Source organism: Emydura macquarii, unplaced genomic scaffold (genome assembly GCF_026122565.2).
Source record: "Emydura macquarii macquarii isolate MOO-44397 ecotype Brisbane River unplaced genomic scaffold, CSIRO-AGI_Emac_v2 contig_295, whole genome shotgun sequence".
Taxonomy (NCBI): domain Eukaryota; kingdom Metazoa; phylum Chordata; order Testudines; family Chelidae; genus Emydura; species Emydura macquarii.
In genome coordinates, this window is record NW_027130432.1 from 12,894,146 (window position 1) to 12,920,885 (window position 26,740).

The following is a 26,740-nucleotide window of genomic DNA, read 5'->3' on the forward strand; positions in this document are numbered from 1 at the left end:
GTCAAACTGAACCTTTATGAATGAAAGCCAGCCCATTAAGTGTCAGTACATAAAAGCCATCTACATAGCAGTAAGATCTATGCAGGAATTGTATTTACCGATCACCAAGAACAAAGACAATTGAGCTACAGATTACTGCTTTATCCACATAAAGCCTTTGCATTACAGGGTAATCTAGCCACAAAAATATCCAGAGCTCGGATGTTTGACAAGCTGCTACGCATCAGTTGTGTATGTGAACTTGTGATTAACCTAATGAGCCTTGCTACTGTTATGCTGCAGTCTCATAGTAGAGGACTGGAGTTACAAACATGACATTTGCTTGAATTCTCAAGTTCAAAACAGGTTTCTAAGGGACATGACCCATGTCGTATAATATTTAAAGTGAATGAACAGAACTTTGTTGTACCATCACACTTGGCACTGGTGGTTTTTCAGAGTGAACAAACAAGCGGCACTTGCTGCATGTCATGACTTTAATGTGTAACTACAGTATGCATACATACAAGAAGTGGGAGAACTAAAGCCCAAGAACTAGAAAGGCTACAAAATACAACACATGGACCAATACATTTACAAAACATTCAAAATCCTTACAAAATGGGCTGTATTGGTCCTTTGTTCTTTTTACAAACTTATGCTGTGTGGCCACAGGGGGACACTTCTAGATTTAGTCCCCCCCTTCCAAAATTTACAAGTGTCAGAGGAAAAAAAAAAAAAGCTATAGGCCTGGTCTCTGGTTTCTTTACTAAAAACAGCTGACCCTCTCCCACAGGGCCTGAGGTTTATCTTCTCCAATAATAGGAGGGCTCTGAAGGCTGCTCACTCCCCTCACTCTCAGCAGTTGATATGGGGGGGAGCAACACATGGACCTTAATCCCAACCCCTCTCCCCCACATTCCATAGTATTCCCATATCCCAACACATCCACTTTTTTTTTTTTTTTTTTTAAACAACTTAGTGATTTAAAGGTCCCCCATCCACAAAAAAGAAAAAAAATAAGTTACATAATATTTAAAACTGGCTTTTCAATATTCTTTGGGAGTCCGGGAATGTCAGGACAAGGAGGTCTGCCCCAGACAAGTGCTTGGCATCAGCAGCTGCCCCTTTATTACAAGCTGGACAGGCACCAGTTATCCACCTGCCTTTAACACAATTTGCACAAACCCAAGAAGTCCAGACAAACATTTCAGTTCCATGTATTTACACTAGTTCAAAATGATATTCACAGCATCTTCTGAATTTTGGCCAAGAGTCAAAATTTTGTTTTAAACTTTGGAACATGCCCACACAGACTTTCACCCAAAGGTTTGTTGTGTGTACCCAAATAGAGGGGCTGGGAAGGTCAGGAAGAGCCTTAAGGATTCTTCTGTCAGTTTGATGGGATGGGGACCTCGAGGCTGGCACACTTACAATACAAGATACAGTTGATCTAACTGGCACCAGTCCCTTCCATCACTTGCTGTGCCTGCTTCTGCCCCATGCAGCATTGCGCAACTGACTGAAACAACCTAAACATGGATAGAAAAACAAGAAGTTTAGAGAGAGCTATGTTCAGTCTACAAATCTTAATTTTGAGACACCTTCAGCCCTGGGATTTCCTACAAATATAGGAAATCAAGAGCTCACAATCCACCAAGCACCAAGTTTTTAACAAGTGCTTTGGAAGATCTGAGCACTCAGTGGAGCTCAAGTTCTCCTCGTATGATGTGACAGACCAGACAGATGAAACAAAAGGGGCTTTGGCACCTGCCTCAATCTCTAAGAGTGAGGGGGAACAGTTGAAAGAAATAGTGCTGATGTTACATCCAGATATCATTTCCACACAGTGGTTAGCACAAAGACATCATGTTAGAAGCTTACTTGTAAGACACTGTTTAACAGTTGCTTAGTGCTACTGGACAGCAAAACCTGCTGTATTTTGAGATGCTATTCTGAAGTAGCAATCATGGAAGCTACAGCATAACGCAGTGGTCCTGAAACTTTTTACCCCATGCCCTTCTTAGCCAGTCATCCCCCCCTTGCTGGGGCTGGGATCAGGTCAGGGTTGAGGTCAAGGCTGCATGTGGGCCTGGAGCAGTGCAAGACCTGGGTGGCGCTCCCTCCCTGCCCCTTATGGCGGCTGGCCCAGGCCATGCCCCCTGAATGATCCAGGCATGCCCCACAGTTTGGGGACCTCTGGCATAATGGATAATCATTTTTTCCAATTCGATATAACTTCAGACAGAAGAATAGAGTTTTGAAATTGTCAACTGAAAACCACCCTCCACTACTGAACACACCACTCAGATTTATGAATTATCAAGGTACATGGTAACATGCTGTCATGGGGTTATGCAATCGGGTATATAGAGAAGAGGAAGCACAGCCAGCTGTCCTAGGAGTAGGACAAGTTCTACTCTCACTTCTGCCAATATACTCTGACTAATTGCTTTATATTTGTGCCTCATTCCCCACAATCTGTAAATGCAATTATTTCACCTGCTTTATGGATGCACTTCGGTATCACTACAAAGCATTTTAAGTAGTAATTTGTCGCCAATTTTATCCAATGGGACTGTGGCAGCTTAATATGAAGTGGAATAATCTAATATTTCCATTGCATGAAACTGTAATTAAGCTATAAAAAAAAAAGTTACTCACTTCTCAATTTCCGGAGCACAGTGAACAAACTCATGGTTCCAGAACTTAAACGCCGGGTTTTTTATCAGCTCAATGAAGGTAATAAGGAGACCCCATGGGTGAGGCCTATTTACAATAAGTCGTTCCAAAAGAACCCTGAAGTCCACAAAGAAAAAACAGGTAAGGCTCAACACCGATCTCTTAGGAGATACTGATATTTACAACTACAGCACAGTGAAGAGAACAGAGATTTGCTCTTGCAAGCAGTATCTAATTGCACTAGGTTTTCTTGTTCTATGGCACTGAACAGTAACATTACATAACTCAATTTAGCACCTGCCTCAAGTCATTTTATTTCAAGCAAAGTGAAAAGTTGAACTATAAAGGCTGTGAATTTAAATGCCTCTGCTCACCTAGTGATCTGTTCCTGGATAGCCTCAGTATTGGCCTCTGCAAATAGGTAAAGCATGGTGCAACTGAAATAGTGCGTATGACTGTTTGGGTACCGCAGCTGATTGGCAATTGCATTCAAGAAGAGGTACCGACCTAGAAAGAGAAAGCAGATGTTTAGCAGGAAGAAATTAGTTTCCTTTATCCAACATAATGGAACAAGGACACATCCTAGCACTGCTTAAGGATTCAGATGTATGGTTCTGCACTATAGTGTAAAGAAACTTCAGTAAAAAGCTAAAAAAAATTAGGATACTTCACAACATCAATCCCAGCTTGGAGTTCTTGTACCAAGGGTTTGGGCTTCCTCTACATGAAATTTGTTTCAAACCAGTACATCCCTCAGATTTGTCCCAGAGGGCGGAACAAGATTTCTTTTCATTGTACAGATTCAAAACTCTTAGCCACAGCAACATTCCTACACTAAATTTAGAATCTTCTATTACATTGATCAATATTCATAAAGCACTTTGGAAGATTAAAAAGTTTCAAGACGAAGCATTACACACAAAGTATCTGTTTTGTAACTCTTCATATTTTACAAACGAAGCAGGTGTAAATCTAAAATCCTGCCGGGACAGAGATACCAGTTTGCATGCCAGTTTTGGTGTAGATTACTCCAGACTGTATAGAGAGCATGACCCTGGTGTTTATCTTGAAGCAAAACCCACTGCACATAAGGGTTGTACTGCATAAAAGGATGGGGGGAGGGAAGGACTAGTTGATCTCAGTGTATTAAATAAGTCTCCAGTACAGAAAAGAATATTTCTCTAACAAAACTCAAAATCTAGTTCACTCCAAAATTAGTTTTTTATACTTCATGAATCAGTGTTTCAGATAAGTTTAGTTCCAATAAAATATTTTTAGTGTATTCAGAATTCTATCTTCTAATGCAGTGTTGCTGAGTAGAGAACCACTAGCAAGTTAAGTGGCATTTCAGTTTTTCTCCACAGTACCCAACACTAATCTGCTCTCTTAACTAAGAAGGTTTCAAGAACCATTTCACACTAGAAGCAAGCAACTGATCAGAAGATGTTTTCGGCTTACCTTCTGTGTCAAGGTCCACAGCCAAATTCTGGAAGATGTCCATGTGAGCTGAATGGGTGATAGTGCTCATAGAGGGTGTGCTGCCTTTGTTGTGAATATGTGCAATAGCCTGAGTGCCTACATAGAGCACCAGTGCATTAATCAGCTGGATGTTGTAGCGATTGCCAGGTTCATTTGATACCTAGTAGGCACAGCACAAGAAAAAGGTTAGCTTTTTACAGTCCTTCCATGTTCTTAGGGACTGTTTGAAGGGAATGGATCTGGAGAGATTTTCAGCATTCAAGTATCTGCTTTATGCCGAAAGTAATGTCTAGTTACAAATCTAAAGTCTCAAATTTTAAGTTTCTTTGTAGATGGTGCTTGCCAATACCTCTCTACACCTAGGGAGTTTGACACACCTGAGACAGACACTCTTAGCTAAATTACAGCCTACATTAAGTCTTAATATCCAATCCCAACCTTTAGTACCCAATTGTATTACAAGTCTAGCTAAAGTAGGTTTCAGCTTCCATGGCCTGATTTTCAGAAGTGTTTGCGTATACATTTGCAATTGCATGAAACCATGTACCAAATCTGAATTTATAATTATACAAATAAAAAGGAATCTCCATTAACAAGTAACCCAAAAGCCACTTCTGACTTGAACTTGTTTCGTCAGTTTCTGAAACTGATTATTGAATTCACTTCAGCTAAAGTCTGGGAAGACTCTCAAGATGCCCAGATTAAAAGCCCTAGGCTGATTTGAACACTGCTGAAAAGAAGGCAGAGACAGGCAGCTCCTCAGCCATCTGGTACCAGGGGCTCCCACTGCAAGGGAAAACCATCAGAACACTGGTCTGGGGGAATTTTTGCCAAGTCATGCACTGGAAGCAGACATAGGAGTCTGTGGTACCTTGAATGGCAATTGAAGCCCTGTTTTTCTACAGGACTAAGACTGACTGGTCTCAAAAGTACATCACTTGAGGATTACTGCAGGTAACATTCCTGCTATCAAAACACTATTTCTCAGTGGTGATACTAAATTAGCATAAAGATTTACATTGAGCAGTTAATGGGAAAGAGTATTTTTGGAGGCTCTTGTCCCAGTTATATCTTCTAAACAGTACATCACCTGGTATTTCATACCTGCCAAGTCACATGATCTCACTTCCTACATGGTTTTTAGCCTCAGACTCTAAACCACTTTCAGGGATGGATCCACTAACCTGTAGATTGCTGCGCAAGTCAGACAGGAAAGTGACAGGAGAACGAGTTTTGAGATAGGAATCCAAATCTTTTTTGAACTGGGGTGGCATCACTCCAGTGAAGTTGGTGAGTATCCGTGGTGCAATATTAATCTCACTTAACATGTCCACCTACCAAGGAAAAACCTAATTAGTAATCCTTTAAGTAGTTCCTGCTATTTTAATCCAAAAATTATGGTTGCAAGACTGCCTCAGGAAAGCAAGTTCGAGTTTGTCATACCAGTCACTGCTGCCTGTACATTTTTATACCAGAAGGTAAAACATGAAATTCCATTCCCCTGGTACACTGCTGGAGTGCTTCAGCTTTGTTTTCAGACTTCAAAATAGGCCAAAGTAGTAATTCCACTAAAATATACCTAACATACAAGTACTGACACTTCAGAATAGCTGATTTAAAAAAAATTATAACCAGAGACAGTAGCTAATGTGTATTTTGAAGGGAAGGGAGTCGTCATGATGCAGAGAGCACTTTGTTTTTTGATTCAGGAAGAGGACAATTGCTCTTTTCACTGGCTGGCTCCACTGGATTCCAGCCAAGCATACACATGGTAGATGAAATACGTACACAACTCTAGAAACTAGACCAAAGAAAAGGAAGTGTAAGTGGTCAGCTGAGCTCTGTTTAGCTGACTTTTTTTTCCCCCCCTCTCTTAAAGGAAGAGAGTATAATGGACCAACATGGAAGACTGCCAAAGTAGTCAGTGTGGTTTCACAGATAATCCAACAGGGGGTAAACTAGAATAGAACATCAACTGGAATGCTAGGCAAAGGGACAGCATCATCCCTCCATTGGTCTAAAGTGATGGCCACAACATCTTTGCTCCAGAATTTAGTAGTCAAGCATGATCAGGAAAGCCTCTATTTGCTTCGTATTTTCATACTTAAAATCCTTATGGTATTTTCCTGTGACAAATCCAGCTTCTTGTTTAATGCTCATCAGCTGAGCTAAGAAAACCAAAAGTCCCCAATCCTGCAGCTGGATCTGCACAAGCAGACTCCTGCAGCCATGCAAAGATCCACTGGCATCAGTGAAGTGCCACACAGGTGCAAAGGTCTGCCCATGTGGATTAGATTGTAGGGGCCAGGGTCTTGTACTTTATGTTCTACAGGATGAGGACTGAGTTTCTAGAAAGTCTCTAGCACATTGAGTGTGACAGCAATGTCAATTAAATACTATTATACCAAGTTATAACAGGCTATTTTATTTAACTAATTCCAATGATGAATTGCATATCCAAAGTGTTAAGTACCTTAGGAACTTCTAAGTCCTATTTTGATAAACACAACCTAGTTTCAGGTTTCACTCCTCCAGATTACATTTAAAGAGACCATGCAATAAAGTTCCCATTGTTTAAATTACATGATGTCATTTGAGGAGAGGGCACTACCTACCTTTAGGTTGGGAGTGAAAGGATCTGGAAGTCTCATGTTACGTGGGAAGGCACTCAGGATCAGATTCCTTAGCTGAATACAGTTTGGTGGGATCACATCACAGAACCCATAGTGGTAATCACAAAGGAATTCTGGGAAATCATGCAGTAAGACCAGCAACACACGCAGAGTGCCCTACAAAAGAAAAAGGAAGGGGCTATGTAATTAGCAGGTTCTGAGCTTTCCCCAACAGCAACTGTATCAGAGCCAGACAAGCAAAAAGGGTGGAGACAACCTTTTTCTTCCCAATGCATCATATAATCAAAGTTTCTTCCTCCTGGTAATGAGTTTAATAAGGTAGTGTCTAGCTGACAGATCTATTCCCTGGTTTCCAGCCTTACAGCAAAATTTTAGCCTACTATCAAACCCTCTGATCAGAGTTACCTGTGATTTACTGCAAGCTTGACCCATGTCAGTACCTAAACTGTACTTAAATTAACCTCTAACTCACAAAAGATAAACAATGTAAATAGAAGTTAAACATTTATCTTCAGCTAACAAAAATAACTTTCTGGTCTATCCTAACCCATCTTCAAAGTGCTCTCCTGGAAAATGCTTGCATCAGCGAATACTGCTTACCTTGTAGAGAATTTGCATAGGTTTAGTGAGTTCCACATTTCTAAGAAAAGGAGCCAAGTACTTAAAGAGATCAATCAGCAGCTGGGCATACATAGGCCAACCCTGTCAAGAGAGAGAGTCCATGAGTAATGTATAAACTAAAGCCATTAAACCTAGACTGTAAGAGTCTGAGTATCTATTTTGCTTCATTTTTTACATCATGTTTAGACTTTATCATGTAAAGTTCATGTAAGTTTGAATCTACAATACAGCTCGTTTTTTCTGAGGGTCTCAGGATTACTTGGAATGCGTATTTAAGAAACGTCTTGCTCTATGTTTTGTTCAGCACCAAGCATGTTATGTTTAGGTGGCATGGAAAGCAATGAACAGTACAACCTCTGACAGTGACAGAAAGCTTATAGTCAATTTGATGATTTGGTTTACAGTCAAATCCTTATTTACCAAATTCCCCAGTTAACCAAAGCTTGACAGTTTATTGAAACTTGTTGCAGTTACAATACTGTCACATGTAAGTCCTCTCTAGTCACAAGACATGCAACTAATGCACTTCAAAAAAAAGATGTGAAACAGCATCAAGTCAGTTACTGAGATGGGTATTTAAGAGTTTTATAATTTATAGAAGATAAACTGCAGCCACACCTTCTGCTGTGGTGTATGTGCCAGCATTCTCGCAATAAATATCCGATGGGAGATCAGTTCCAGCCAGGCATAAACAAAACCTGGAGCTTTTGTAGGCCTCAGGATGTGAAATGTATTACTGAAAGAAAAGTTAAAGCTGATTAAGAGCATACCGTGGTAAAGACTGATTTTCACAAATATTCGGAGAGAACCTAAGTAGTGCTAATAGTAAGACATTAGCATCTAAATTTTACTAATAACCTCCATTAACAAGGAATTAGATGAGCCACAATGATACTAATGGTTACAAAAATGAGAGTTGCCACTATGGAGTTATCAAGTTAACTTTCATTTAAAAGTTATCACCCTATGAGAAAGCTTAAATTCTGGGCAACAGCCATTCAGAAGTACGTACCAGAAGGCTGTGAGGGTCTGGAAGTTGATGGTCTCTAGCACATGTTCAGGGGCATTTAATTCTAACAGCAACATGATGAAAATGCGATGGTAAGGAAGCTGCTGAAACTCACTCTGCCGAACATCGTGGTCCTGGAGGAGAACTCCCACCACTATACCAAGAACCTAAAGAAAGGAACCAACGAGCTTCACAATTTAACATGTCAATAGCAGAAACCATTTCACTACAGTCAAGCCTGCATTCTCCATACTTCTGAGTACTAATGAAGAGCTGAAAGCCACTTCGGTAACTGGAGTGCAGCATATTGATTATTTGTCCACTTAGTCTAGCCTAGACTAAGTGTGCAGCTAAGCTTCAGATAACAGATCTGAGTTCCCACCCAAAATGGTATTTACTGTGGGTTTCAGCCTTACAAAAAAACTTTTTGTATTATGTTCATTTTTAAATTCTGAAAGCATTGACCTTTTCAGCAACAAAGCAGGAAGATGGATACCAAGTTTGAAATTGGTCACAAAGGTTCCACATGAGACAGAAAACTACCTGACTTAGCCTGCAGTCCTGCTCACACTCCATTTTAAGAAGCATATGAAAGTTTAGTTCCCATCTCCAACAGCTTGCCCAGCCCCAAGGGCTACATTTCAGCTCATAAGCAGAAGTATATCAGGTAAAGTAGTCTAAGCATGCCAAGTACTCCTTGGAAAAGGGAGTATTTCCAACCTTATTCAGTAGGTTGATCTTTGTGACCGTGTTGGTAGCCTCCCCAGAATGCTTCACTAGCAGTGCAATAAGCCGCACAAAGGCATCCAGGTTGTGGTAGCATTTGGCTCTGATCATGGTGGGGTTGGCGGCAGGATTGTGCTGCTGCTCAGCCTGAGCACGATAGCTGATTTCAACACACATTTCAGTGCAAAGACGAAAGAACCGCGTTATCAGGTCATCCGTTTTTAGGATTCCTTGCTGGTGCATCTATTACAGGGACAAGAAACCAACCCTCAGAACTACAGAATATGGTAATGTTTTTTTAGAAAAAACTTGACTGTTATACTGAAGTACCAAACAAGTAACATTCTATGATACATCCATGTTGCATGGTAGATTAATGAACTCACAGCTACTTCTCTGTAAAAAAGAAACAGGCAGCCGATTACCTCCTCCATTTACTCCCAAAATGGATGTGTTTCTAAAACAATTGGGAGCAGTTAGAAAGTAAAGTTGTGCTCCTACATAAAAGTATTTTATTAATGGCACCTGCTTCTAAATGGAAAAAAAAAAATCATGTGATCCTATTTTTCAACTATCAGCACAGCTGATGAAGTGGGGTTCTGTATCCAGTGCAGTAGTAGCCTTCCTCTGCTACCAGTGGCTTACGACTTGGAAGGAGAAGAGTAGAGGCAGTAGTTAAAGTTGCCCCCCCTTTAGGAGCCCACATATTGCATGTAAGTCATCAGGGTTGGCAAAGTTTGCCTGATGCCTTTGTTGGGCTATATGCTACAAATCCACTTGTTAACTCTTAGTTGGATACTGTCCACCTCCTAAAGAAAATAAAGTTTTTCATAGGAACAGAACATGCCAAAAGGACTGCTAGACTTTGAATGGTTTCTTTCAATGGCCAGCGCCTTGTATCTCTAGTAACAAATCCAAGAGATTTTTATCTAAAGTACAATGTTAAACAGGAGTAAGCAATTAATTCAGATCAGTAGTGGACACCAACTTTACTGTTCTTGGATAAACCACCTTTTTGGATGTTACATAGAGAGCATGGTTGTAGCACTTACAACAGCAGAAATCCTACTGCAGTGGGCATGAAACTGGCATGAGTAGCCATGTCAAACTTCCAGGGGAAGCTTCTAGAATTTAGGAAGCAGCTTTTGGTAAGAACAGACCCATGCCCGCTTTGGTGTAAGACACATGCTGCTACTTGCTTTAAGGAAGTGTTGGGGAAGAGGCAATAGTATTTAATGACAGCCATACAGCAAAACATTTTAAAAAGCTTTCAGTTACCATTTCAAACCTTTCCAAATAAGGACTTATGAAATATCTAGCAGCCCTAAAGGAATTTGTACAGAGTATGAAGTAGCCCAAAATTTCCCCAAAGCCATTTTCTTACTGTTTATTAAGGGAGCAGAGGTGGGACTGAAATAGCTCATGCAAAGTGGAGATAAACAAGGGGTAGAGAAACATGCTACAAAGAATAGATGCCAGTTACGTACAAGACCCATGAAGAGTTGTTATACAAAAAGACGCAGAAAGAGCATACACAACAGAAGTTAAGTCTGTAAAGACAGGTAGAATGTGATGGCAAAGCAGCACAAGAGGAAGTTAGACAAAAACCAATATAGGGTGCAAGTTATAACATGTACAATAACCATCTTCACATAGAGTATCACCATACAGAATTTACTGCCAGCTAGAGAGAGAGACCTAACTATGTAAATGGTCTCTTATGGGTTAGAGTGTATGTACACAAAGGGTTATCTGCCTCACTCAAGCAAACATGTTTTGGTGCAGGGAATGAGGATCTTCTAGACTGCAAGTAGGGTAGGACAGTCCCTTCCCCTAGAGGGTGTCGGAATAGCCCAGGTTCTCCTAGATTTGTTTTTACCCATACTTCAATATGCTGCTGTGCACCACCACTTCAAGATTAAAAATTCTTGTATTCTCCAGACTGGTCTAATACAATTCCACAGTCAAGGGCTTGCCTGGAGCTACCTGACAGTTTCAGCCTCCTAGTGCTCATACCCCCAATCTTATAAAAGCCAGGGAAGCCGAGCACCACCACCACATGGAGCCAATAAAAAAGATGTAGAGCTGACCACGTGAAGATAGTGATGTGATCTGAATTGCATTTTCAACAGCCGCAGAAACTATGAACAGGAGGGACCTTAATGTACTCCACACAAAAGCCCTCAGGGAAGAAGAGCAAAGCACAATACTACCTTCTTGGTCCCTTCATACAAAAGAGAAGCCACATAAGTAATCCTTTTATCCCTGTCAGAGTTCATAGCCATATCAGCAACACTTCATGGGCACAAGCAGCCAAAGCTGCTGATCAAATAGTGAGTATGGATTTGGTTCCGATCCATCAAAAGAAAAAAGGTTGACTATTTAATCTAGGGCTGTCTGTGCCATGACCTGGCCTAAAGCCAGAATGAAGAGAATAGAGGAAGTTTGAGAGCTGCAATTCAGGCAATGCTTGTCAACCTCCCTCTCAAGTGAAAAGGTTATAAGCTAGGCTAGATTATTTACATCAAGAGATGGGTGTATAAATGGGGCCTCTAGTTAGAGCTGACTCAAATAGATGTGTAAAGAAAGCAATACCCTTTAGCTGGTCTCTATTCAGCTTGCCCTGGCCTCTCAGTGAGACACGTGAACTCCAATTTAGGTTTCATATAGCTGAGCTGCTGTTGTTTTGTGGCTGGTCAATCTTCTGTGGAATACCTACGTTCACACTGCTTAGTTTTGAGGGGGAAGTGACACCAGCAATCTACAGAGTAAATTGGGAACTTCCCCTTCATGCCCCCATGGCCAAATTGACTTTGTATTAAGTGCAGCTGTAACTGCAAATTCCATTTTAGCACAAGTCTTACTGCCAAGCTGTCAGTTTACAACATATGTCGAACAGCTAAATTTTTATCCATATCCAAATAGTGAAAGTCAGGAGAAACATTAATCTACTTAATTCTCACTTCTCTTCACTGCAGTCCTATCCTAGTCCTGCCCAAGTGGGTGGAGTTCCAATTCTTCAGGCAACCCTGTAGTGTGCGTTAAAGTATAAGCAGGAGAAATGGCATCATTTATGCTGTTTAAGTTTAGAAAACTTCTTAATCCATCAAGCTTAATTTCCTCACAAAAAACAAATGGATAAAATTGAGATGGCATTTCCTGTTCATGTAGGAAAAGGCAATCAGATGCATCTCCACCCACAGAAACTGGTTTCCCTAGACTGACTTTTTGCCACAGTTTCTGATAAATGTAGGGGGGAAGCAGAGCTATCAGAACTATTACCAAAATCTCTCTCAACAGAAGCTCTCCTCCTGCTAGATTTACCCAGCAGAATCACAACCAGCACTGACAATTTGTTGATATGGTAACTGAATTGGAACAGCACTCACTGAAGGGAGGAGAGATTTTTTGACTGAAGTCTTTATCAATGGTGGGAAAAAACTAGCCTTAGCACATGAGCTAGACAGAATTTTGATAGCTGTGATACTCATGAAAACTGCAAAAGGATGTTTAACACTGGTACATAACACTGTGCTTTAACATTGAGGGCATCACACCCTACTTATGTCGAATAAAAAGCACCTTTCTTTCCAAAAGCTCTACCTGTCCAACAAACGCAGAGAAAGCTTTGGTACTGTCACGGCCAGCTGCAGCTGAATGGTAGAGATTCACCCATTCCCTCAGTAGGTACTCTGCCTTCTCCCTCAGGCCTGGTGGATCATCATACTCAGAGGCTTGGGAGATCCCAGAATGCATCATGAAGTTAGGGCCTCCATGAGCACGGTCAATCATTGCTTCATAGTTGGATCGGACCACTTCCATCAACTGGGGTAATCTAGTGCAATAGACCCAAATTAAGAATTAGTCCTATACATTTTATTTTCAGGAACAGTGCGTAAATGTGACACTATTGAGACTATATTAAAAGCATACTGCAAGCCATTCTGTGACTGCCCTTCTGATACCTTAGTCTCATTGTGCTACAGTACAATGCTTTGGAAGGAACTTTATACAGTGAAGTTACAGGGGTAATCAAAATTACCAACTCATTCGTAGGGAAAAATTACAAGTTTTGAAAACCAATCCTACTCCCTAAACTTGAGTGTTTTGACAGAGCCACCCTTCCCATCACAGGATGGAAACGTCACTGCCTATAGATTAGTGGGGCCTTTAGGAAGAGGAGGAGAGGCACTGGTGACAGATAAGAAATGCCACTGACTAGCAGCCAGATCTGTGATAGTACTGTACAGCAGACTGCACTGAAGGTGTTCCTTACGTGAGATCTCAGACCATCAGAGTAAGTTGAGATATGTGGCTGCAGCAACAGAAAGGTTATCTAGGGTAGGTAAAGAAAAGTTAGGTTGGGTTGAAACCATGTGTTAGCTTAGGTTTATTTTCTACCAGTCTCTGCCTAATCTAGACAAATGTAAAATGGGTGAGAGTGGGATACTAACCAAGTTAGATACTTTGAGAATCTTTTCAATATCCTGGTGTTGGAATATAGTGCATAACGAACAACAGCTTTTTCTCCCCCCAAGAAAGCAAGCCTTATTGCAGTTACTTTTCCAAAGTGCACACAAATATATATGCAAGTCTTAAATATAGAAGAGTTCCAGAGGGGTAGAAATATAGAAGTTTCAGGCATTGACAACTACCTCAGTGATATCAGGATAGAAGTCAATGAATCTAGTGCAGAAATGTGTCTGACAGAGGACAGTTAAACCACAGAAAATATGCAGAAAGAATAAAATTTTAAAACAATTTAAAATCAGATCACTACTGTGTACCCTAGAGAAGTTCACTGCTCAGTATTTCAGTCTCACCCTTCAGGAGCATTCCCTCTGGAGTGAGCATTAATCCTCATCAGAGTCTCAATGGTGTGGAACAGATCTGCCTCTGTTACATGGGCTACACTCCTCTCATCCACCAACAAGATCTTCACCAACTGCATGGCAAATGCAACTGCCATGTAGTTCAAGCCATTCTCCATTGACTGTCAAGATGGAAAATGTAGTCAAGAATATGAAGGTTAAGTATAAATCCTTTAATGATCTGATTACATGAAGTCTATTCAATAGATAAACTCTTACCTGTGCCAAGTGAAGATCGTACTGCTGCATGTTAACAAGGTGATTGCGGATTAGCAGCTCCACAGCTTCTACATTGTACTTATACTCATCCCGGCATTCAATCAGGCATCTAGAAAAATCAGACACCTTTTTATACATGTTTGTTTAGCCCAGCTGCACTTATTAGAAATGTGACACATTGAGACAGCTATAGAATTGACACTGATTTGTTGTTCAGCTCTAACAGAGATATCCACTGGGTTCACCAAGTTACTGTTTGAGCTAATTAACATCACAGAGCAGCTAAACCTTCACCAAATTTTAGCTCTGGCCATAAAACGGTCTTTTTAAAGGCTTTTTACACTGAACCAATGAAGCTCTGCTTCCAAAGCATGGAAAATACCAAGCACTCCTGGAATCAGTCTCTAGTAGAATCAAACACTACAACATGCAGGAGACTTATTCAGATTGGATTCTCTATAAAGAAGAGACAAAACTGTCACCCCCACGTATGTTTAATACTTTTTCATAAAAGTAGCTTCCCATCAAACTCTAGGGTGAAGGAGCAATACTAGATGACCTAGTTTTAGTTTATCATATACAAGACAAGCCGGAAGTGACAAATTATGTAGAAGTTACAATCACACCATTTTACAAACAAGTTTTTTGGAATCACATTTGGTAACTCAAGATCCAAGGACAAGGTATGAGGTATTCAAACATGTGCTCCCCTTCCTCCCATTACTGACCTAGTAATCTGTTTGTTACACCATGGAGACCCATAGGCACGGCCATCCTGCAGAGCTTTCAGTACAAGTAGGTGACACTCACGGTAGCGGAGTAGGAGGTCAGCATCTGCACCACTGGTGGCATCCAGTAAACCCTCAACAGCCTGGGAGAGAAACAGCTGGTCAGCACATATGGAAAACCCAGTCCTCCACTACAGAGTCCTTCAACTCAATGACCTTAAAGTACTTTTCTCCATAAACAGCTGTTAACCTTAAAATGTGGAAACTGCAATACGGTCAAACAAAAAAAAAAAAAAAAAAACCACCAGTGATCTCTGCTCATGATGCCATAATATCCAGAAAGGTCTTATGTAAGTTTGCCACATGGAGGGCATCTAGGTAACTGCTCATTCTTTATAAAGACTAACAAAATATCATGCAGGTCACTACCACATCTTACTGACTTTATATAAAAACTGAACAGTAAGAAAAAGATTGCAATATTTTGGGCTGCAGCATCAATAAGCCAGTGTCTTTTCAAATCCAGGTTCAAGAGTCTAGTTCTATATCTGGCTTAGGTAAGAATGTGGATAGAAATAAACTGGGTGAGAAGATATGCTGTTGATAAAAGTAAGCATTTAGACAGTCCACATTAGTAGAAGTGATCAGTTCAGATCAGGCTTAACACATGGTAGCTAAGCCTGTCCTTAAAAAACTCAACTTACTCTGCATTACACTAGGAGGGTAATAAGCTTGTAGATCAATTTAACTGATCAAGTTGCACTCTAGGCTTCTGCCAAGATCTAGTCAAGACAAACATCAGTAGAGGATGTCCACACCATCTACTCAGGATATAAAACTATCTTTCACAACTGGTTTTCAGCTTTTAGCACTTTTGGCTCCTACATTGTTCCTGGACTGTAAGACAGCAATGGCAGTTCAGTGTCTTAATACTGGTTTTCACACAGAGCTGCCAAAGTTCTTCTGCCTTTGTCATCTCTAGACACTCTTCACTATAAAGGCATACATTCCATGCTTAGACCCTAGATTAGAGCATATTACAGTACTCCTATTTAGAGTTATCCTTGATGTTTCAACTATTGCAGAATGCAGCAGTCTCATAACAGCAAACTCTATTTAGGAATATAGCTCTGAGTGCTCGGCACTCTATTAGTTTAGTCTGCTTACAGGTGCAATTCAAAGGTATTGATGAGCATATTTAAAGGAATCCAGGTTGATCTGGAAACACATGTTGATAAGAGATTGGCAGCTGGTCTTAGTAAAATCTACAGATTAATTCTCCCAGCTGCAGGTTCTCAATGGGGAACCTCCACAATGTTGGAACTTGCTGCTCCTGGTGGCTTGCCAAAGTTTGGCATCCAAAGGCACATAATGCCAAGTGTCTGCATCTTTTGTCTAATCTGTTTTTACTTCTATTTCATTTCTTAAAGTCTGAAAAAGGTAATAGTGGTCCTTCAGTACAATTCAGTGAGTAGTACACACAGTATTTGTTCAATTCTAACTATGCATCTGCCAGCAATAGGCATTCTACAGGCAAAAGTAGTAGTAAAAGCAAACTGAACTGCATATTAACTAACACAAGAGAGCTTAACACTAACCTTCTGGAGCAGTCCAAGTGCAGCTATAGCATCACGGGAGTTACGGGCCACTACTACAGCCTCCAACAGGCTGCGTAAGGCTTGAGCTTGTGGGTTCATGGCCAAAGTATGTGGTATGGATTGCAGGTGTTGTTCCAGTTCTGTCATACATTTATCATAAATCTGTGCTACATCATCTGTAGCCCAGGCTTGCTGTTTTAAAAGAAAGTGGATATGTAAGGAGACTTGTGCAAGGATTAATTAAAATTATGAGGGAATTTAAAAAGTAAAACCAGTATGTAGAATGCATTAAATACCAATTCATCTTTTGTCTGCAGCAGAAACTCTGGCACCAGAAAATGCATCATAAAAAAGAATCCTAACTCAAATGCCAATTTAATTGCTTGATTAGCGATATTTTACTTGAATGTACAGTCAGGTATTGATAGCATACTAAATTGTATAAGTAACTGGCAGAGGCAATCCAGATATCCCAGTTTAGTTACAAGTTAGTCCATTAGCCAGCTACCAGAAAAACCAGCATTTGTTATCCATTACATTCTCAGAAGTTTTATATATCTAGTCCTCTCAGACCCATGAGTAGTACTTCAGAATTCAACACAATTTTTTCTTTAACACACAAAAACTCACATTGATGTGAGGATGGTGTTAAGTTTCATTCAGTTTGGCTGTAGAGGCCACTAACTGCCCTCAAAAATAAAGTTTTCCGAGTGCCATTAAAGCTGGAATACCAGTGGGTAATCAATGTGAAACTCTGCAGCATTCATCAAAATGGCTATGATATTCTCAAGCCAACACTGTTACAGAAATCTGTACCTTCATAGGCTGAGCCAAGAATCCTGTGGGCTGGGTTAAATCATTGGTAGGCAAGAAACCGGGGACATTGCGTGCAAACTCTTCATAAACAGCCAGCTGTTTTGGGTCCACACCACCAACCTTTACAATGAAAATAACAGTGGGAAGTCCTTTATTTGGCACTGTGACAGTGAAGGAAAAAGTTAGGGACAGGTTGTGCAATAGGTAGCTACTCAATCACAGTTTTAATTAAGTGACCTATAGAGCATAACACAAAGCTGTACACATCAGGGTAAGAGCTCAGTGCAGGATTGGGGGAATCCTATATTCCCTACACCCTACTTAATTGCAAAGCAGGAAAATCCCAGTCTCTATGCTGCTGCACTTAAGTGTGCAGTCTCTATCCATTTATTTCTGCCACTGTGAACATTGTCTGCAGCTTTAGGGAAACAGATGTCATCTTGGAAAGAGGTGATAAGCAAAAAAATAGATTAGAAAAAAGACAGACTCTAGTGACTCTCCTTCACCACCACTGAAGGAGTAGTATAGATAAGCTCTAGAAGGCATATCATACATTATCCTCAAATATTGAAAAGCTTATTTCAGAAGCGAAGCTGTATGTTTCAGCTACTAATAAAATTAATGGCAGCTGGGATTATTAGCCACGAGACCAATGCAATGAAATAAAGACTCCTCTGCTAAGTGTTGCCATGTCCTCCTGCAGTTTTAAAGATTAGTAAGAGAGGGAGAAGAGTAATGTCACCAAAAATTAAAATTCAGCAAATCTGTACTCACCTTCAATCTGATCTGCTCTGGCATCCGTTCAGCCTGGTAAGTTAATACAACAGGATCACAGTACCGACGACCCTCTTGTCTAGCATGCTTTCTAAGCTCAAATTCCTGCAAAAGCAAATCATACAAAGAAGTTCTGACACTAGATATTGTTTATGTGAAACCTTTAGAAGATAGACACTTCTATACTTACAGTTGCCAGCCTCTTGTCCATTTCAGGGCCTGCCTTTTCTACAGCTGTCTTCTGAATGAAGCAGCATGCTAATTCACAGTTATCCTGAGCTAACTGTGCAGCTGCCTGCTCCATCATCTCCCTCTGCTGTGGGGATGCTGCCTATTAAAAAAACAGTATATTAATGAAGGCTGTAAGTTTCCACTGTAAAATGCATCAGTTGATCTTGAAATCTGAGCCACTGACTATACAGAATGCCAGTATCAAACAGGGATGTTCTTATGAACATGAGTCACTTTGCATGAAGTGCAATGCTTTATGTTTTATATTTTATATAAAAAACTTTCAGTAAACCATGCAGGTAGGGGAGCTAACAAGCAACTTGATCAAGAAATAAAATCAAGAGGGATCTCCTGTACCTCCAGTGTGCGGAATTAAGGAAGAAAGCCCATCAGTACTAGGCTGACAGAGCAGTCGGTTCCTATGCAGGAGAAAACAAGCTTCATGTTAAACAGTCTATGGCCCACAAAACTAAGAAAATTAATCTGCAACTAGCAGAGTAAGTTGCTGGGCCACAGTATATATTTATTCCAATGGCATGTGAAACACTGACCCAAAAAACTTCTTCCAAGTCTGTCAATAGCTTCCATCTCCAGAAAGATGGACTACTGCTCTACTTTAATAAATGAGTCTTCATGGGAAATACAAGTCAGACCTATTTTCAGGGGTGCAGAACTTGCATTCCAGTAATAGAATGTGGGTGCTCAGCACCTCAGAAAATCATGTCAATATGGTTTAATCAAGTTTTTGTATACAATAGTCTTAACTAGAATTACAGAATTTTTCCCTTCTGTTTGAAAATGCTTAAGTGTGCAGCAACAGCACAATTTATACTACATAGACACAGACAGACAGACAAGAAAGACTTTACAGAAAAAGGCACTGAGTCCAGACATTTTCAAACAGTGTTTTAGGAGCATACACAAGATGTCAAAGCTATCAAAACCATCAGTCTTCCCTTCCACCCCCACCCATCAAAAAGTCGTCATTTTACCATTATTTTCTGAAAGCCAGATTAATATCTAGAGGCAGCAAATTAGCATTTACTAAACTATTCTTGGGACACAAGCTGGGTTTAACGGATTTAAGACTCATCTTGTGCAGTACCTTTTCCTCTGCAACATTATCTTTTTACCAGCATAACTTTACATTAAAGTGGGTTTGTAAGCCGGGAAAATTCCATTTTAATACCCTATAGATTCAAGGGTACAGAAATCCTTGCTGCTTTTAGATTGATACAAATAAGGATAGTACAAAATAGCATGTAAGAAGTGAGCCTCCCGCAACACTGAAATAATCCTTGGCTGTCCCTGAATTCAGAAAACCATGTAAATGCAGAGATTTACCTGCTTCTGACTCTTTGGGAAACTGCCACAAATTGAGATTATTAATCCTCTTTTCCAGCTCATGTTATTTTGTTAATCATAGCTTTAGCCATGATTTAAGTAGTCAGTCTCCCAAAAACAGAGTTGTCAGCATCTGCAGGCAAAAATCCAATCCCTCTATTTTAAGCATGAAACCCGAGATGGATGCTTGCATCATATCCAATTTTCTATGACTCAAGTCTACAGAAATTGCTGATCTCACCTCTAAGAAGGCTAGACGGTCAGAAAAGGAAGGTTACTTGCCTTATAGTAACTGGAGTTCTTACAGATGTGTGGTCCCCATGGGTTTCACTGTGCGTGGATATACGCTCCATGCGCCTGAGACCAGAGGACTATTCCGTTAGCCTGCACCTGTGCCCTGCACCTCCTTGAGCTCTGAATCGAGGGTATAGGGTGGTGCCAACCAACTGCCTTTCCAGTTCCTATTCTGCCATAAATCAAGTGAGAATCTGAGCAGAGGGGAAGAAGGATGGGATGTGAATATCCATAGGAACCACGCATCTTTAAGAACTCCAGTTACTATAAGAGCAGTAAACTTCTTTCCTTCACGTGCTGGGCACTGTGGGTGAACTCCCAAAACAGTGCTCAGTAAGGAGACTGCAAGAAGTGTTCTACACCATAGATCACAGGAATGCTGAAATAAAGGAAACATCCTTAGCAGAAGCTCGCACTACACATATGCTTCCTGAAACTATGACTGGAGCCCCAAGGCACCGCTCTGCAAATCTCTGATTTCCTTGTAGAGCTGCCACCAAGGCAGCCTGGGTTCTGACTGAGTGAGCCCTGACATAAGCTCATAGCAAAAGTGGATGCAGCTGGAAATCCATTTAGAGTATCTTTGGAAAGAGATTGCTTCCCCTTTCATCCTCTCAGCTAGGAACAAAAAAATCTCAGACTTCCGAAAGGATTTTGTCCTATGCAAATACAAGGTTAGTGTCCCTTGTACACACCAAGGGAATGGCGTTTTCTGTCCTCCCTGTTATCATGAGGCTTTAGGTAGAAGACTAGCAGGTTAACAACCTGGGTCAGATGAAATACAGAAGATACACTTTTGTGAGGAAACTGGAATGCATCCTCAAGGATACTTTATCCCTGTGAAATACTATGTAAGGAGAGTCTGCCATAAGGGCCCTGAGCTCACCCACTCTCCCAGCAGAGGCTATTGCCATTAGGAAGACCACCTTCACAGACAGGTGGAGACAGCAGGAGGTCATGGGCTCAAATAGCAGGTTCATAAGTGCTGACCAAGTTTTAATATTGGAGGGAATGGTCTGATAATGCCTTTTAGGAATTTCATAGTTGTGGGATGGTTAAAACCAAGCAGTAGTCCACCAGAATAGAAAAGGCGTTAATAGCTGCTAAATGTACACACAATGAACAGAGAAATTATGTCTTCAAAGAAGATAATTCAGGATAAGAGGGACCCAAGACTCCTCACAGGAGGTAAGTGAGACTGCGGACACCAAATGGAAAAATCATTTCCACTTAGCAGCATAGCCCTTCCTTGTTGAGGGTTTCCTGCTATCATGGACGATGGATTGTACTTCTTGTGAACATGCCCTTTAAAGTTTGTTGTTTGTACAAAAACCAGGCCACCAGACAGAGATACACTGGGTTGGGATGGATGGTCCTGCTTCCGTTCTGAGGCAACAGGTGTATGTATGAGCAAGAGGCTAGCTGTAGGACAGTGGTAAGCTAGAACAGCCTTGGCCACTACAGTGCCACTGTTGCCTTGTTCTGCCTGATCTTCCTGCATCCAGCCACTGTACCTGGAAGGCATCCCCTCTGGAACTGTGCCCCATGGCAGCTTGAGAGCAACAGGCTGTATATTTGTTTCTTTGGGTTGGTTGCAAAGAGGTCCCAGGATAGGAATCCCTACTGCTGAAAAATAGACTACACCACTGAAGAGTGCAGCTCCCACTTGTGATGCACCAGTTCCAGAGCTTGATTGACTCCCTACACAGTGGGGCAGACGTCATTCCCCCTTGTTTATTACATAAATAGTTATGTTGTCTGACCATCTGGTCCACGTGTGTCCAGATCCGAAGGGTAAAGATTTTGAACACTTCGTGCACTGCCTGAAGCTTGAGAAGACATATCTAATCATGACTCTTGCAGAATTCAGAGACCCTCAGCTGTATGGTCGTATGTGTGTGTTCCCTATCTCCGTGAGGCATCCATAATGAGAGTCTTTGTAAGTGATTGAGAATGAAATGAACCCCTACAAAGGCATTGTCCTTGGTTTCCTACCAAGTGAGTGATGGCAGGATGCTCTGGGGAAGTGAGAGTCATTTGCTCTGCTCATAGTGTAGGCTGTCTGCAATCACACCTGGAGGCACCTTGCAAAGGAGGTCACGGAGGTGTATGAGGCCATACAGCCTACCAGGAGCAGACAGAACTGGACTGTCATACAGGGCTAAGCCAAAGCTGGGACTCAAAATCCTCAGAGAGCAGAGGGTGGTGCATGAGTCCTTGAAGGAGTGACGCTGTCCACCTCTCTTCTTGTTACATAGGCTGTTACCCTGGAAGGGGAGATCTTCTACTGTTGTTTGAATCTCCTTGGGGATGCTGAGAGCTGCAACCAGGAAGCCTGCCTCAATCACTGAAGTGGTCATGGAGCAGAAAGCAGCATGCACTGCATCAGGTGATGCCTGGAGGGATGATCTGGCATCTAGTTTTCCTTATCCAGGATGGCCTGAAACTGGGGCCTACAATTCTGTGGTAGCTTACTAGCAAGCTAATTCTGACAGCTTATTGTAATTAATGGTTATATTTGGACATGAACATCTGATCATTCGCTATGCAGAACAGTAGGCTGTCTGATGAAAAAGTTCTTTTGCTGAAGAGATCTAGTCTCCTTGCATCTTTGTCCAAAAGGGTAGACCTATGCTGGTGCAGCCTGTTTTGCTCAGTGACCACCTAGACTACACTAAGGAGTTCAGGTAGGGTAGGAAAACAAATATTCAACCCTATTGAAAGTAACAAAATGGGGTTGAGGCACAGGTAGCTGGTGTGTGCCAACACATCTTATTGGGCTCCCATCAGGCCTCATATATAGGGAGTGCCAACTTGGAAGTTGTAGTTTGGCAACTATCCAGAAGTTTACAAGTAGGACCTTAAACCTTTTTTAGTGGGCTCTGGAGAGTTTCTGTGATCCTCTTCAAGAGGTCCTGATATTGCCTATGGTCATCCAGTGGCGAAAAAGAGGCTGATGCCACTGCCTCATCTGGAGAGAAAAAGTGCTGCTCGTGGATCCAGCTGTACTGGCTGTTCCGGTTCCACAAAGTAATCCAAAGAGGACTGAGGCTCCTCTTTGGGCACCGCTGTCAAAGATCACCTTCCAGTGTCCTCATAGTCAGAGACCCAAAACTATAAACCTCAGGAGCCCAGTGAGTGGGATCAGAAGGATATGGAGTCAGGTCCCATGGAGGAGTACTATTGATTTCTAGCCTAACAGTGAAGGTCATGAGGAGGTGAAGGCATCTAGAAGCCTCTGGAAGCTCTGTCTGGGTGGATGTCTGGTCTCTGAACCACCAAGGGAACCACTGGTATCCCTTTGTGCTCATCTGAGAAGTAGGAGTTGTCCAACTATTGGTGGAGCCTATGGTACTGTGTGCATCTTGCGACCATCCAGACAGTCACAGTAATCAGCGAATAGTGCACTGATGGCATCTGAGTACCCACAGCATGGCTGGTGCTTGGGATTGGCAAATGAGGTACCAGCAGTGTACGGATGTCTATCAATACTATCTAGTCCGAAAGGATCAGCGATTCGTGGTCAGTGTAAAACTGCCAGGTACTCAAGAGCAGCATATTGAGGCCTAACAGGAGGAAAGCTGGTGAGGGTCTTGAGTATGGGTGGATCCACTGCCACGAGTTTGGGTGCAGTAGTCTTCTTACAGCGTGGTACTGTCAATACCGAATGTGAATGCTCTCTTCTGTCCCTGCGTGGTGCAAGAGGTTAATCCCATCCCTTTTATCGATGGTTCTGGAGCAGCAGTGCTGCTCCTCATGAGCTCTGGGTGCACCCACCCCTGGGCACAACATCTCACTTGGTGCCAAAGGGGACAGGAGAAGCCATCCTTTTCTCAGAGGACTTATGTAGCAATCTGTCCCTCTTTAGGACAGTGTTTATCTTTGTGCTTCTCAGGAATCTGGGCCTGCTGCAGATTTTAAGCCAGAGAGCACCAGTGCCAAAGGGGCACTACCCAGAGGCTCAGGTCGACAAGATGGGGGGGGGGGTCACTAACTGGGAAGACCTGGGAACAGATCAGGCAAGGTCTGAAGCCTGGAATCTTGGCTATACTCAATGCCCTGAAAGGTGGAGAGAAGAGGGACTGCCATGAAATATCTAATTAGACTTACTGAGGCCTGGTCTACACTGAATGTAGGTTGATGTAATGTGGCTTATGTTGACCACATAAAGTAGGCACCTCCACTGGCATGTCAGTTCCGCAGACCTAAATCGTGGTAAAATTCGACTTAATAAAACCACCTCAAGTGACGTAGCACTGAAGTCAAATCCTATGGGTCAAATGAACGTCAGTGTAGGCAGAGTGCAACGTAAATCGATGTCATTGGCCTCCGGGAGGTATCCCATAATGCTCTGTTGTGACCACTCTGCACATTCGCACTCTGCTGCACCATAGCCACGTGCACAAGAAACAGCCCCACACCTGAAGCCCTGGGAAATTTTGAATTCTCATTTCCCGTTTGGTCAGCCTGGAGAGAGCTTTGTAGCTGAACTGCTCGTGGTGACTGCATGCCCCAAACACGCTCCAGCATGGAGTTGACCTGAGGTCTTGGATCTCATCAGCCTGTGGCGCAAAGAGTCTGTTCTGGCTCAGCTTTGAGCCAGCAAAATAAAATTTAGATATCCACAGGAAAATATCGCGTGGTGTGATAGAGAAGGGCCACAACAGGGACTCTCAGCAGTGCCGCGTTAAAACCTAAGAGCTGAGGCAGGCTTATCAGAAAACTAGGTCATTCTGGCTCATCACCAAAGACATGCCACTTTTTATGAGGTGCTGCATGCAATTCTCGGTGGTGACACCACCACTGTGCCACCATGCAGCACTGATACCGCCAAAGAATCCCAGTCCAGGATGAATGAGGAAGACTCTGGATGAGGAAGAGGATGAGAACAGGGGGCAGGAGAGCGGGGTATCCATTCTCCCTGAGAGCCAGGACCTGTTCGTTACTCCAGAGCAGCCGAGCCAGACAGGACAGTGTTACTGAACGAGATGCCGGGGAAGGCACGTCTGGTGTGTATGTAGCAAATCGCATTTCTGTGGTTATATCCCCAGTCCAGCTTATTTGTGGGGAAAAAAGGAATTTGTGTTTTTGTGGGGATGGGCTTCCTGGGTGTTGGTACACTTCAGCAGAGGGTTACCCCCAGAACAGACTATTTATGTGCACAGGGATGCTCCGGGAATCCTCCATTGATATCTCCAGGAAACTTTCATGTAGATACTCTGCAATCCTTTGCAGAAGGTTTCTGGGGAGGGGAGAGCAGCCTTATTTCTTCCACCATGGTAGGACATTTTTCCCCGCCAGTCTGCTATTAAATGAGCAGGCATCATTGCGGAACACAGCATAGCAGCATAAGGGCCATGCCTGTACCCTAATGCTTGCAGCAAATCTTCCCTTTCCATCTGCATTACCCTCAGGAGACTGATATCACACATTCACTTAGGGAAGATGGTGCAAGTTTACAGTACCTAACCAATTTAGTCACTGCATGTTATTCCCCTGTCATGAACCATGTCCTGGGCCCCACCACAGACAATTTCTAACCATGACATTGTTGGCATGGATGTTAGGGGTCCAGGATCAGGTACCTCTCTGTTTTCTCCAGTGACACTTCACCCACAACCTCCTCCAATCCCTTTTGACCACCTCCTCCCAAAAACCGTCTTTGGGATGGTAAAGGGGAGCCCAATGATCCTTCTCCTTGGTTAAGGGTGGATTAGGGAATTTAGTGCTACAAAGACTTCCCTATAATGGATGCAAGGGCCCCTTACTTACCATGGCTAGAATGCCATGCAATAGGCATGGATTGGTATGCGGGTCTGGCTTTGCCTTGTCAATATGAAAAAGTTGTTTTTAATATTGTAACATTTCTTTTCTTCCATGGGGCCAGCTAACAATGGCAACTGTGTTTTGCTTGCCTTACAGCAGACATCTCGGCCTTTACCCCAGCATCTACTCCTGCAAAGCGCATTTCCCAGATTAGAAAGCGGGAAAAAAAGCAAACTCGGGCTGACATGTTCAATGAACTAATGAACACCTCCACAGCTTGACAGAGCTCAGAACCTGGAGGATGTCATTGTCAGAAAAACTAAACATGGACATGGAAAACAGAAAATCAACATAGGCGCAGGAGCGTGCAACACAACAGGAGATGTTGCATATTATGAGGGATCAGTCTGTCATGCTGAGGTGTCTGGTAGAGCTCCAGGAAGAGCAGCAGCAGGACAGATTCCCCCCGCAACCCCTCCAAAACACTCAACCAACAAACTGTTTCTTACCAGCCCCCCAACCCTAAGCATTCTAGGAAGAGGTTGAACAGGGTGCAATACATGCTCCACTCCATGCCAGTGGAGGGAAGCAGAAAGAGGCAAGGGCCCCTTTAAGAACAAGGAATATGCATGTTCTGCAGTTTGCACAGTCACACTTCACCCTGGATGGCCAAGCGGCCTTATGAGAATGTTAAATTATCTTCCTTCCCTCTTCCACCTCCCCCACTGTAATGGGTCACCCATAAAACTGTACTGCTTTAAAAAAACATTACTCTTTATTCATTTAGAGCTCAGTGATTGTCAGCAGGGAAAGAAGGGGAGGGGACCGATAGTGCAAGAGTGGGGGATGGGAATGGAAGGCACAGCACTGACAGACATACATTACTGTGGTTCACTGCAAAAAAAAAAAAAAAAAAAAAAGAGGTTTTCAATGCTTCCCTGAGGTGCAGCACTCCGCAGGTGGCTCTCAG

General features: G+C 42.2%; 1 protein-coding gene across 9 annotated transcripts in view; it reads right to left on the reverse strand.

The window, feature by feature from the left end:
* Positions 1–458: 458 nt before the first annotated feature.
* Positions 459–26,740, reverse strand: part of CNOT1 (CCR4-NOT transcription complex subunit 1) — an 88,573-nt gene continuing 62,291 nt past the window's right edge. For 6 of the 9 annotated variants that reach the window (XM_067552688.1, XM_067552736.1, XM_067552709.1 and 3 more), the window contains 18 exons: positions 18,326–18,466; positions 18,136–18,240; positions 17,362–17,481; positions 16,546–16,737; positions 14,948–15,090; positions 14,220–14,328; positions 13,953–14,122; positions 12,712–12,964; positions 9,124–9,372; positions 8,407–8,570; positions 8,013–8,130; positions 7,374–7,475; positions 6,756–6,929; positions 5,325–5,474; positions 4,120–4,300; positions 3,036–3,168; positions 2,644–2,778; positions 459–1,511 (listed from right to left, as the gene is read on the reverse strand). In XM_067552688.1, the coding sequence (XP_067408789.1) occupies positions 1,433–1,511; positions 2,644–2,778; positions 3,036–3,168; positions 4,120–4,300; positions 5,325–5,474; positions 6,756–6,929; positions 7,374–7,475; positions 8,013–8,130; positions 8,407–8,570; positions 9,124–9,372; positions 12,712–12,964; positions 13,953–14,122; positions 14,220–14,328; positions 14,948–15,090; positions 16,546–16,737; positions 17,362–17,481; positions 18,136–18,240; positions 18,326–18,466 (2,718 nt within the window). In that variant the 3' untranslated portion in view covers positions 459–1,432. The remainder of the gene's footprint in view (positions 1,512–2,643; positions 2,779–3,035; positions 3,169–4,119; positions 4,301–5,324; positions 5,475–6,755; positions 6,930–7,373; positions 7,476–8,012; positions 8,131–8,406; positions 8,571–9,123; positions 9,373–12,711; positions 12,965–13,952; positions 14,123–14,219; positions 14,329–14,947; positions 15,091–16,545; positions 16,738–17,361; positions 17,482–18,135; positions 18,241–18,325; positions 18,467–26,740) is intronic. The other 3 variants (XM_067552727.1, XM_067552718.1, XM_067552700.1) reach the window with 1 other exon arrangement.